General features: G+C 39.7%; 1 protein-coding gene and 1 pseudogene across 7 annotated transcripts; one reads left to right on the forward strand and one right to left on the reverse strand.

The window, feature by feature from the left end:
* Window positions 1-882: 882 nt before the first annotated feature.
* LOC118939603 lies at window positions 883-1010 on the forward strand (annotated as a pseudogene).
* Window positions 1011-1393: 383 nt separating this feature from the next.
* On the reverse strand, window positions 1394-13248 carry LOC110492355 (SH3 and cysteine-rich domain-containing protein 3). 7 transcript variants are annotated; one of them, XR_005036556.1, is made up of 13 exons: window positions 12979-13247; window positions 12440-12501; window positions 12107-12185; window positions 9874-10027; window positions 9666-9763; window positions 9303-9539; window positions 9113-9176; window positions 7417-7469; window positions 7199-7293; window positions 7021-7072; window positions 4495-4632; window positions 2228-2437; window positions 1394-2186 (listed from the first exon to the last, which is right to left on the reverse strand). XR_005036556.1 is itself a non-coding variant. In XM_021566596.2 (13 exons), exons 2-13 carry the CDS (start codon window positions 12454-12456, stop codon window positions 2339-2341), a joined length of 1008 nt encoding a protein of 335 aa, XP_021422271.2. In that variant the 5' UTR covers window positions 12457-12501; window positions 12979-13248; the 3' UTR covers window positions 1394-2338. The 7 variants fall into 7 exon arrangements, 6 of the variants coding, with proteins under 6 accessions (XP_021422271.2, XP_021422270.2, XP_036803231.1 ...); XM_021566596.2 differs by having other exon boundaries at window positions 1394-2437; window positions 9303-9400; window positions 9479-9539; window positions 12979-13248; XM_021566595.2 differs by having other exon boundaries at window positions 1394-2437.
* Between the last annotated feature and the right edge of the window lie 120 nt (window positions 13249-13368).

A 13368-nucleotide genomic window follows, 5' to 3' on the forward strand; every position in this document is an offset into this window, starting at 1 on the left:
ACATTTTCATTTATTTTTTATTTATCCATTATCCTTCACACCGTCACGGTCCACGGCCCTCTTTTCAGAACACCCAAGAGTGATTTACATCATTTGATAATTCAAATGTACTTATGATAGTGTCAGTGTCACAAAAGTGACAGGGCCATATCAAAATGGTTGAAGCCAAACTGCCACCGTGCGCGCTGCAGCGTTTATGTTCTGTCATGGTGGTGTGTAGTACTTAGTATTGACCAAAGCGTGTCGCTAGAATTATTTGTATGATGAAAACAGTTTGGATCATATCGATTTTGCATGAAGTTGATCAATTACCATATATGATGCTTTATAAATATACACGTATGCATAATAAAGGCTTCCAGATCTAATGAAGTTAGTTAAGGTTACGACAGACGAGTTTAGAGAACGTAGGCTTTGTTTGAGAAATGCACGCACTAAAATGGGAAGAGATGTTAGCTATACTACATAAGCATGTAAATGTGTTGAACTCAGTGGCTCAGTAAAATGTAGACGTAACGCATTTGAATTGAGTTTTTTCCCTCTTTTGAGTTAATGACCTTTATTGACAGCTATAAATAATTCTTCAGGCATAATTCGATTGAATAAAAGTCGTTGAGTATGGGCACTGTACTATAAATATTCGAAAATTAGGAAGCGGGTGTAATTCCCAGCATGCCTGTCGCGCATACATTTAGGCTATTAAATATATAAATATAATAATTCTGCCATATTTTGCCATTAAAATTGTGTGATGAATTTGATTTTAAGTTGTGAAGACTGCGATACTCTGACCTTATCGTTTGGGTGATATTGCTATGTAAACCGTTACCGGGTTTTATAATAAATTGAAGTGTGAGGGAGCCGTTTCCTTTGTTTTGTGTTACACTCTAGTGTCTTCTTTTTGAGATCGCTTAAATCTTTCGCCTTTTACTAACGATTTCCTTGGAGAGTATCAACACATTTATATTGAGTATCAACACATTTTTTGTTGTCCGGCCGTATGGCCGTATGGTTGAAAACGATTGGTAGTTGTTGAGGAGGTATGTGTTCTAACCATACAATGTTCTGTTGTATGGATGCCTATTCAAATTGTCCCCATTAGAGCCATGCTTGCGTGTGAATATATATAGAATATAATATTTTAATATATAGATATCTAATACTATCATATTTTGAATAAATGTAAGACACTATTTACAATAATTCCATGTGACACTGCTAGCATTCACACAGGACAATGAAGGCTGCATTGTCCCCATCACAGGATCAATACATGACACAAGTAGTATCTGTATTGACTATTTTGTAGACACAAGCTGAACTGATTCCGTCTTTAGGTTGGACACAAAAGTCATGAATCATGGTAGACAAAAAAAAATCAGTGAATGCAAAATACTGATTCAAAAATAGAGGACTTTATTTTGAATTGTGAATTGATTTCACCACTATGATGGTGTCACAGAGGATGCATATCAAGTAAGACAATAAATGGGAAAAGCCTGCACTCCACTGTTAGTACTTAAATAGTAAATTCATAACAAAGGACTGTTGCGTAATGTTACAATATTGTATCAATGATTTCAACTTCATTTGTCTGGCAAAAGTTTGTGGGTCTCTGTCAGCCAGGCTTACATTGTCTATTGCTCTAAAAAATACAACGAATACACAGCACACTGGTATGTTAAAGATGTTAAAAGACCGGCCCAAGCTAAAATAAAATTACAACATGCACTTTAACAAGCCCTCTTGAACATTTGCATCAAGGGGAAAATGAAGCACTAGAATTTCAGCTGACTATATATAAAAAAGGAACTACTACAATAAGAGTAAGCAATACATTAGCCTCCAAGACAATTAGGTTTGCACAACAAAAACAATGTAAAATCCTAGTTACTTAATAGATACAGTCAGTAGTTACAGCCATTGGGTTTAGAAACTTTTTTTGCTTCAAGTTTCTGAAGATGTAGTTTCAGGTTGTCCGGTTTTGATCACATTAAAATGGCACAAACATGTTCACTTTTTAGGTGTCCACCACACACTCCTGGTCCTACGTCACACGTCTCTGTCCAGCTCGGATTGCATAGATAGCTGATCCAGTTCACTAGGGTGGGTAGGCTACAGTATTAAGTTACACTCAACACAATTTACAGAGTTCAAACAGCTTACACATTCACCAGATCAGCTCTATAGGCCCCTAAAAGTGGAAAATACAAGTGTTTGTGTAAATGTTGTGTTAGAAAATGTTGTGATCATGTGTTTAGGTCTTGGGTTTGGTGTTATGTGGTTATGGTCCTGGTGACGGTGTGACTCTAGACCTGTGGTTGTGATCCGGTCAGGCTCAGATCTCCTGGAGCAGGTCAGTGGGAAAGAAGCCCAGCTTGCGGCCTGTGCTGACCTTCAAGTAGCCATTCACCTCCTCTCCCTTCTTCACCACGATCTGCAACACAGAGAGAATGGAGGACAGTGTTGTGGCAAAGTACTTAAGTAAAAAATACTCTAAAGTACTACTAAGGTTTTTTGGGTATCTGTATTTTACTTTACTTTACTATTTAAAGTACCAGCCAAAGGTTTGGACACACCTACTCATTCAAGGATTTTTCTTTATTTTGTGCGTTTGAGCCAATCAGTTGTGTTCTGACAAGGTAGGGGTAGTATACAGAAGATTTGGTAAAAGACCAAGCCCATATTATGGCAACAACGGATCAAATAAGCAAAGAGAAATTACTGTCCATCATTACTTTAAGACATGAAGGTCAGTCAATCTGGAAAATTCAAGAACTTTGAAGGTTTTTTCAAGAGCAGTCACAAAAAACATCAAGCGCTATGATGAAACTAGCTCTCATGAGGACCGCCACAGAAAAGGAATACCCAAAGTTACCTCTGCTGCAGAGGATAAGTTCATTAGAGTTAAATGCACCTCAGATTGCAGCCCAAATAAATGCTTCACAGAGTTCAAGTAACAGACACATCTCAACATCAACTGTTCAGAGGAACCTGTGTGAATCAGGCCTTCATGGTCAAATTGCTGCAAAGAAACCACTACTAAAGTACACTAATAAAAATAAAAGACGTGCTTGGGCCAAGAAACATGAGGAATGGACATTAGACCAGTGGAAATCTGTCCTTTGGTCTGATGAGTCCAAATTTGAGATTTGTGGTTCCAACCGCTGTGTCTTTGTGAGACGCAGAGTAGGTGAACAGATGATCTCCGCATGTGGTGCCCACCGTGAAGCATGGAAGAGGAGGTGTGATGGTGTGGGGATGCTTTGTTGGTGACACTGTCAGTGATTTATTTAGAATTCAATGCACACTGAACCAGCATGGCTATCACAGAATTCTGCAGCGAATACACCATGCCATCTGGTTTTCACTTAGTGGGACTATCATTTGTTTTTCAACAGGACAATGACCCAAAACACACCTCCAGGCTGTGAATGGGCTATTTGACCAAGGAGAGTGATGGAGTGTTGCATCAGATGACCTGGCCTCCACAATCACCCGACTCAACCCAAATGAGATGGTTTGGGATGAGTGAAGGAAAAGCAGCTAACAAGTGCGGGAACTCCTTTAAGACTGTTGGAAAAGCGTTCCTTATAAAGCTGGTTGAGAGAATGCCAAGAGTGTGCAAAGCAATCATCAAGGCAGATGGTGGCTACTTTTAAGAATATAAAATAAAAAAATATATTAAGACATGTTTAACACTTTTTTTGGTTACTACATGATTCCATATGTGTTATTTCATAGTTTTGATGTCTTCACTATTATTCTACATCACTACATTCCTAAAGAAAATAATGTACTTTTTACTCCTTACATTTTCCCTGACACCCAAAAGTACTTTAGAATGCTTTGCATGACAGGAAAATTGTATAATTCACATACTTATCAAGAGAACATGCCTGGTCATCCCTACTGCCTCTGATCTGCTGGACTCACTAAACACACATTCTTTGTTTGAGTGTTGGAGTGTGCCCCTTGCTATCCGTAAATACAAATGACAAGAAAATGTTTGCTTAATATAAGGAATTATACATAATTTTACTTTATGTTTACTTTTGATACTTACGTATATTTAAAACCAAATACTTTTATTAGTATTAGTATTTTACTGGGTGACTTTCACTTTTACTTGAGTCATCTTCTATTAAGGTATCTTTACTTTTACTCAAGTATGACAATTGGATACTTTTTCCACCACACATGACCAGACACACACGCACAGTAGCAACAGTCATTACAGTCACTGTCCACATGCACACATTCATCCATACTGCTCATGATCATAAAACAGTTGACATCAGTTTCCTGTGCAAAGAAAAACTAAGAAACATTATTTTCATAGACAGACAGCTGACCTGGGTCAAATACTTGAGCTGGGCTTGATTCAGTGTGACCAGCAGTAGCTAAATAAAGTACACCTCAGTTACACTACTTTCAACTGCTGTATGCGATAGTATTTGACTCGGGTCTGATACAGAGACACCCATTTCTTACCTGGTCTTTTTTCAGTGTTATCTGACCCATCTCTCTGTTTCCCACGACGGAGCGTGTCACCCTGAACACCCTCTCTCCCGTTTTTATTCTAATGATGTAATTTGTGGGGAGGTAACCTGTCTTCTCCCCAATCTTCCCCTGAGAATAAAAAATTGCCCTTATTTACAATGGTGACAATAAAATAGAAAGTAGATCTCATGAGGCACTATTATTATTATTTTTTTTTAATTTCACCTTTATTTAACCAGGTAGGCCAGTTGAGAACAAGTTCTCATTTACAACTGTGATCTGGCCAAGATAAAGCAAAGCAGTGCGACAAAAGCAACAACACAGAGTTACACATAAACAAACAGAGTCAATAACACAATATAAAAATCTATGTATAGTGTGTGCAAATGTAGAAAAGTAGGGAGGTAAGGCAATAAATTCAGTGGGGCAAAACATTATTTAGTCAGCCACCAATTGTGCAAGTTCTCCCACTTAAAAAGATGAGAGAGGCCTGCAATTTTGATCATAGGTACACTTCAACTATGACAGACAAAATGTAGGATTTTTTATGAATTTATTTGCAAATTATGGTGGAAAATAAGTATTTGGTCAATAACAAAAGTTTATCTCAATACTTTGTTATATACCCTTTGTTGGCAATGACAGAGGTCAAACGTTTTCTGTAAGTCTTCTCAAGGTTTTCACACACTGTTGCTGGTATTTTGGCCCATTCCTCCATGCAGATCTCCTCTAGAGCAGTGATGTTTTGGGGCTGTTGATGGAGACTGGCTAGGCCACTCCAGGACCTTGAAATGCTTCTTACGAAGCCACTCCTTCGTTCCCCGGCCGGTGTGTTTGGATCATTGTCATGCTGAAAGACCCAGCCACGTTTCATCTTCAATGCCCTTGCTGATGGAAGGAGGTTTTCACTCAAAATCTCACGATACATGGCCCCATTCATTCATTCTTTCCTTTACACGGATCAGCCCCAAAGGATGATGTTTCCACCCCCATGCTTCACAGTAGGTATGGTGTTCTTTGGATTCAACTCAGCATTCTTTGTCCTCCAAACACGACGAGTTTAGTTTTTACCAAAAAAGTTATATTTTGGTATCATCTGATCATATGACATTCTCCCAGTCTTCTTCTGGATCATCCAAATGTTCTCTAGCAAACTTCAGACGGGCCTGGACATGTACTGGCTTAAGCAGGGGGACATGTCTGGCACTGCAGGATTTGAGTCCCTGGCGGCGTAGTGTGTTACTGATGGTAGGCTTCGTTACTTTGGTCCCAGCTCTCTGCAGGTCATTCACTAGGTCCCCCCGTGTGGTTCTGGGATTTTTGCTCACCGTTCTTGTGATAATTTTGACCCCACGGGGTGAGATCTTGTGTGGAGCCCCAGATCGAGGGAGATTATCAGTGGTCTTGTATGTCTTCCATTTCCTAATAATTGCTCCCACAGTTGATTTCTTCAAACCAAGCTGCTTACCTATTGCAGATTCAGAGGATAAATAACAATATGGGGATGAGGTAGTTCGGTGTGCTATTTACAGATTGGCTGTGTACAGGTACAGTGATCGGTAAGCTGCTCTGACAGCTGATGCTTAAAGTTAGAGAGGGAGATATAAGACTCCAGCTTCAGTGATTTTTGCAATTTGTTCTAATCATTGGCAGCAGAGAACTGGAAGGAAAGGCGGCCAAAGTAAATGTTGGCTTTGGGGACGACCAGTGAAATATACCTGCTGGAGCGTGTGTTCGGGTGGGTGTTGCTATGGTGACCAGTGAGCTGAGAGACTTATAGATGACCTGGAGCCAGTGGGTTTGGCAACGAATATGTAGTGAGGGCCAGCCAACGAGAGCATACAGGTCGCAGTGGTGGGTAGTATATGGGGCTTTGGTGACAAAACGGATGGCACTGTGATAAACTACATCCAGTTTGATGAGTGTTGGAGGCTATTTTGTAAATGACATCGCCGAAGTCAAGGAAGTCAGTCAGTTTTACGAGGGTATGTTTGGCAGCATGAGTGAAGGAGGCTTTTTTGTGAAATAGAAAGCCGATTCTAGATTTATTTTTGGATTGGAGATGTTTGATGTGAGTGTGGAAGGAGAGTTTAGTCTAACCAGACACCTAGGTATTTGTAGTTGTCCACATATTCTAAGTCAGAACCGTCCAGAGTAGTGATGCTGGATGGGCGGGCAGGTGCGGGCAGCAATCGGTTGAAGAGCATGCACTTAGTTTTATTAGCATTTAAGAGCAGTTGGAGGCCACAGAAGGAGTGTTGTATGGCATTGAAGCTCGTTTTGAGGTTAATTAGCACAGTGTCCAAAGAAGGGCCAGATGTATACAGAATGGTGTCGTCTGCGTAGAGGTGGATCAGAGAATCACCAGCAGCAGCGAGAGTGACATCATTGATAAATACAGAGAAAAGAGTCGGCCCGAGAATTGAACCCTGTGGCACCCCCATAGAGACAACTAGCAGAGTCATTGCTAGTTTTGATCATTGTCAGCTTGCATGAACATTTTTCAGGAACACTTACCCTCCACCATTCCTCATTTGCATCATCAATTATAGTGATTCGATCACCAGGACTGAAAGACACAAAGGTTTGTATATTTTTATGAAATTGTATCAAATGTTTCATATTACCACAAGACTGAAATGTTGGACATAAAACCTAATTCATACAATATAAGGAAATGTATTGGTAAACCCACTGGAAGTCAAGGTCGTCTTTCTCAATAGCCTTGAAGCGATACAGAGCCAGGTAGTAATGTGACTGATTTCCCATGTTTCCCATCTCCTTCTTTTTCTGTAGCAAACATACACCAATGTTTATTTAACTACTAATTGTATTGATGTACCAGACAGGGTGCTATTATTGATATTTACATGGTTAGTGTATACATGATGTCAGGCAGTTACAGTCCTTTACCTTGTCATCTGCTTTGTCAGCCTTGTCTCCTTTCTTATCCCCCTCTGGCTTTCCTATAAGGACATCACACAGGGTCTTTGTAGAGTTTCAATACAACAATGGTCAACTCCACAACTTTATAGTCAGTATAACATTAATTTTACGTTGCTCCTTGACATTCAGCGTGAGATACATTTTTTGTTCTGTACTGGATGTCATTCTGGTTAGTCTGGGAAAAGGTTGACATACATACAGGACCAGTCAAAATGTTGGACACACCTACTCATTCCAGGGTTTTTCTTTATTTGTACTATTTTCTACATTGTAGAATAATAGTGAAGACATCACAACTATGAAATAACACATGGAATAATGTAGTAACCAGAAAAGAGTTAAACAATTTAAAATGTTAAATATTTTAGATTCTTCAAAGTAGCCACCATTTGCCTTGATGATAGCTTTCCACACTCTTGTCATTCTCTCAGCCAGCTTCACCTGGAATGCTTTTCCATCAGTCTTGAAGGAGTTCCCACATATGCTGAGCACTTGTTGGCTGCTTTACCTTCAATCTGCGGTCCAACTCCTCCCAAACCACCTCAATTGGGTTGAGGTTGGGTGATTGTGGAGGCCAGGTCATCTGATGCAACACTCCATCACTCTCCTTGGTCAAATAGCCCTTACACAGCCTGGTGGTGTGTTGGGTCATTGTCCTGTTGAAAAACAAATGATAGTCCCACTAAGTGCAAACCAGATGGGATGGTGTATCGCTACAGAATGCTATGGTAGCCATGCTGGTTCAGTGTGCCTTAAAATCTTAATAAATCACTGACAGTGTCACCAGCAAAGCACCCCCACACATCACACCTCCTCCTCCATGCTTCACGGTGGGAACCACACATGCAGAGATCATCCGTTCACCATCTCTGCACCTCACAAAGACACGGTGGTTGGAACCACAAATCTAAAATTTGGACTCATCAGACCAAAGGACAAATTTCCACTGGCCTAATGTCCATTGCTCGTGTTTCTTGGCCCAAGCAAATCTTTTCTTATTATTGGTGTCCTTTAGTAGTGGTTTCTTTGCAGCAATTCGACCATGAAGGCCTGATTCACGCAATCTCCTCTGAACAGTTGATGTTGAGATGTGTCTGTTACACAACTGATTGGCCAAAACGCATTGAGAAGGAAGGAAATTCCACAAATTAACAAGGCACACCTGTTATTTGAAATGCATTCCAGGTGACTACCTCATGAAGCTGGTAAAGAGAATGCCAAGTGTGTGCAAAGCTGTCATCAAGGCAACTTTGAAGAATCTTAAATCTAAAATATGTTTTGATTTGTTTAACATTTTTTTGGGTTACTACATGATTCCATGTGTTATTTCATAGTTGTGATGTCTTCACTATTATTCTACAATGTAGAAAATAGTAAAAAATAAAGAAAAACCCTGGAACGGGTAGGTGTGTCAACTTTTGACCGGTACTGTATATTGTTTAGCATCTGCTTGACAACCAACCACCCCTTATGCTTCGGTTTATTTATCATTCACTTTGATGAGCTTCAATATCATTTCATATGGCACAATATGTTTAAATAAAATACGTTGTTTTAAATAAATAAAGTGTATTTCTGTATAGTTGATGCAGTGGAACCATAGATGGCATCACCTTGAATTGTCACATGCTTCAATATGGACATACTCATCCTTTTTCAATACCTTCTGCCTGCTCGTCTTCTTTGGGTTGTTGCGATTCCTCTTCCTCCATCATCATCATCATCATCTTGGAGGGAAAAAAGATGGTTAACATGCCATTTATGATCCCTATGCAAATGGTTGTCAGTAAATTACACCACTTATTGTCATTCATTTATTTTTTGGCTAATATGGACACGAGGTCCACACTCACATTCTTCTTGTCCTCAGACCCCTTCTTGCGCTCCTTGTTTGCCATGACGACCCCAACCCGCAGGGTGTCAAACACAGGGTCGTTACGGTTGGAGTGGGCTAGACAGGAGGGAAGCAGCAGAGAGAGCACATAGTAAAAAATAAGTTGAACGCTTGTTGAGATGGTTAGTGTATTACCTGCATCTGTTTGGTCACTACTGTATAGAGGGGAGCTGTAGGCCCTTCTGAAACCTGGGGGCTATAGGAGAGACAGCAAAATGAACATGTAGAATAATTGTTGTTTTTGGCAACTGCATGCAATGGCAACTTAGTCATTATAATGTCAGAACATAATCATCTAAATTATGAATTGAAAATGTCTTACAATTTTGCCAAAGCACTTCTGATACTCGACATAGGACTGGCATGAGTGATGGATGTTGGTCTTGCAGTTTTTGCACCTTAGAGCAAACTTGTTGTTGACTGAAAGGTTGAAAAGTCAACTATAAGAAGCTAGCCAGTATTATTAAGCTTCAGCTTTACAGATACTATTAATAAATACAAGAGCCACTGTGGCCAATGTTATAACTTACGGACTATCATACGAGCACAGACGTCACAGAACTTGGGCGTCTTGCAGTAGTGGTCCTTGAACTTGTGTGGTTTGTCATTCACCAATATAACAACGGGCTCAGGCTCAGGCTCCTTCTCCTCCACTTCCACCTCCTCCTCATAAATAAAGTATACCTGCAGAGAGGGTGCCTATGTCTCAATACTTTTACAGATTTCCTTCCTTTCCCCTGCCTAGTGACCGCTGATTGGTATATATTGGATTGGTGTATATATATATTATATATTTCTTATTTGCCTTGTTTTACTTTTACATCTGTATTGTCTAAAAATTGTTCAATATTACTGCACTGCTGGAGCTAGGAACACAAGCATTTCACTACACCCGCAATAACATCTGCTTAATATGTCATTTGATTTGATTCAGCTGGAGGTAGAACATTTTTATTGAAATCCAAAGAATGAGTCTCATCAAAACAATGATTTCCTATCATGATTGTTATTTATATCATACAGTGCATTCGGAAACTATTCAGACCCCTTTCCTTTTTCCACATTTTGTTATGTTACAACCTTATTCTAAAATGTATTATATTAGTTTTTCCTCATCAATTTACACACAATACCCAATGACAGAGAAAACAGGTTTTTAGAAATGTTAACAAATATACTAAAAATAAACAGAACTACCTTATTTACATAAGTATTCAGACCCTTTGATATGAGACTCAAAATTGAGCTCAGGTGCATACTGTTCCCATTGATCATCCTTGAGATGTTTCTAAGACTTGAGTCCACCTGTGATAAATTCAATTGATTGGACTTGATTTGGAAGGGCGCACACCTGTCTATATAAGGTCCCACAGTTGACAGTGCATGTCAGAGCAAAAACCAAGCCAGGAAGTCAAAGTAATTGTCCGTAGAGCTCCGAGACAGGATTGTGTCGAGGCACAGATCTGGGGAAGGGTACCAAAAAATGTCTGCAGCATGAAAAGTACCCAATTGTCATACCTAAGGAAAAGTAAAGATACCTTAATAGAAAATTACTCAGGTAAAAGTGAAAGTCACCCAGTAAAATACTACTTGAGTAAAAGTCTAAAATAATTTGGTTTTAAATGTACTTAAGTATCAAAAGTAAATGTATATATCCTTTCACATTCCTTATATTATGCAAACCAGACGGCACAATTTTCTTGTTTTAAACATGTATGGATAGCCAGGGGCACACTCCAACACTCAGACATCATTTACAAACAAAGCATCTGTGTTTAGTGAGTCCATCAGATAAGAGGCAGTAGTGATGACCAGGGATGTTCTCTTGATAAGTGTGTGAATTGGACCATTTTCCTGTCCTGCTAAGCATTCAAAATGTAACGAGTACTTTTGGGTGTCAGGGAAAATGTATGGAGTAAAAAGTACATTATTTTCTTTAGGAATGTGTTAAAGTAAAAATCTACTTAAGTAGTACCTTAAAGTATTTTTACCTAAGTACTTTACACCACCGTCAATAACACAGTGGCCTCCATCATTCTTAAATGGGAGAAGTTTGAAACCACTAAGACTCTTCCTAGAGTCAGCCGCACGGCCAAACTGGGCAATCAGGGGAGAAGGGCCTTGGTCAGGGAGGTGATCAAGAACCCCGATCACTCTGACAGAGCCCCAGAGTTCCTCTGTAGAGGTGGGAGAACCTTACAGAAAGGCAACCATCTGCAGCACTCCACCAATCCGGCATTTATGGTAGAGTGGCCACTCCTCAGTAAAAGGCTCATGACAGCCCAAATAGAGATGTGCCAAGCTTGTAGCGTCATACCTAAGAAAACTGGAGGCTGTAATCGCTGCCAAAGATGCTTTCAATGTTTAATTTTTGATACATTTTCCAAACATTTCTAAAGAGTAGTTTTTGCTTTGTCATTATGGGGTATTGTGTGTAGCTTGATGAGGGATTATTTAAAAAAAAATCAATTTTAGAATAAGGCTGTAATGTAATAAAATGTGGGGAAAGTAAAGGGGTCTGAATACTTTCCCAACTGCACTGTAGAAAAATTTCCATTGAAACCATTATTTTACTTCTGGAGAGTAAGTGGTAAATGAAAAAGGCTAATGATTTAGCCCACAGTGTCACCTTACTGCAGAATATAAATAGGGGAGCATATTAAACTAATGAGGTTACTGTATTCTGACCATCCTAGTTGGCTGCTATTTTAAACTGTTTGAGGGATGGTGTTACCAACAGTGGCAGATTGTCATGCTACTCACAGTATTGTCTTCTTCTTTCACAATATTGTCAGGGGCTGTGGGGTTATCGTGGATATCCACAGAATGTTTATCTTCAAGTCTAACTCAGAGAAACAAACAGAGACTATTAAGCAACATCAACAAACAAGGATATCTGACATATATTTAAGGGCGGATATTACAGTAGTATTGTTACGGTGGCTGAGCTTTACATTTTTACCAAGTTTTACATGTCTATTGCAATGAATAATCTAATACTTAAATCTTTCCCTCGTTGTTTTGTTTAGAACCAGGTAAATCTATTAAAAAGGAATATCCTATGTATTCAGTTCAGCAACAGGAGAGCAGACTCACTGGTCATATTGGGCCATGGTGTAGTGTGTGAGCTCTCACGTTCGTCCTGCAGTGCTACCCACCTAAGACAGAATACAGTTTAGGGGAACAGAAACACTGGCTCTCAATTTGAATGGGACCATTTTAATGAGACACGTGACCCAATCATGTCCTCTCCTCTCGCATGTAGTAAAGGGGGGAGGGGGAGATGATTTACTCACACAAGCCTGCACACACACACACACACAATCTCCAAAATACACTCGTCCACTATACTATTTTGGGGCAGGGTAACTCAATCTCATCATGGCTAAATTTGGGTGCCTTGCCAGACTGGGCATGAGCTGAGAGATTCTGAAAAATTACAATGATATAAAACCAGAATCAGTCTTAGTGAGAATTTGACATTTCAGTCCCCTCTTAATAATGAAACTTAAAGAATTTGCTATATATCTAAATGATAAAATATATGATATCTATTTAGAAAAGGACTAAGCTGAACAGATCACACATATACACAAAAAAAAGGGGCATGCAATATAGTTACAGTTTAGACATACTTGTTCCTACTGGTTGCTAGTCCAGTCAATGAAGAAATGAAATCTGGTATGTGGATGTATGGTAAAGGCTTTCTTCACCAGTTTGCTTTCATGTGTGATGAGCAACCTGTCACACCGGAGGCCTCCGAACCATTCCAACTCTTGATATTTCCCTTTTCAGGTTCATGCAGGTAAATTCCAAAAAGCGATCCAATGGTTAGTGGTTAGAGCAGAGGGGTGAGTGAGTGAGGGACTGTAAAGGCAGGCATCAGTTTGAGTGAGTGAGACAGCTGGGTACCGGTGACGAGGGGAAATCCGATACTCACACCCATTCCTTGGCCCTGTAGATCGGTCATGGCTAGAAGGGATCCAGCTTTGTCTCACTAAAATGGGGGAAAAATGACTTTTGAT

This window comes from Oncorhynchus mykiss, chromosome 16 (assembly GCF_013265735.2).
Source record: "Oncorhynchus mykiss isolate Arlee chromosome 16, USDA_OmykA_1.1, whole genome shotgun sequence".
Classification (NCBI taxonomy): Eukaryota; Metazoa; Chordata; class Actinopteri; order Salmoniformes; family Salmonidae; genus Oncorhynchus; species Oncorhynchus mykiss.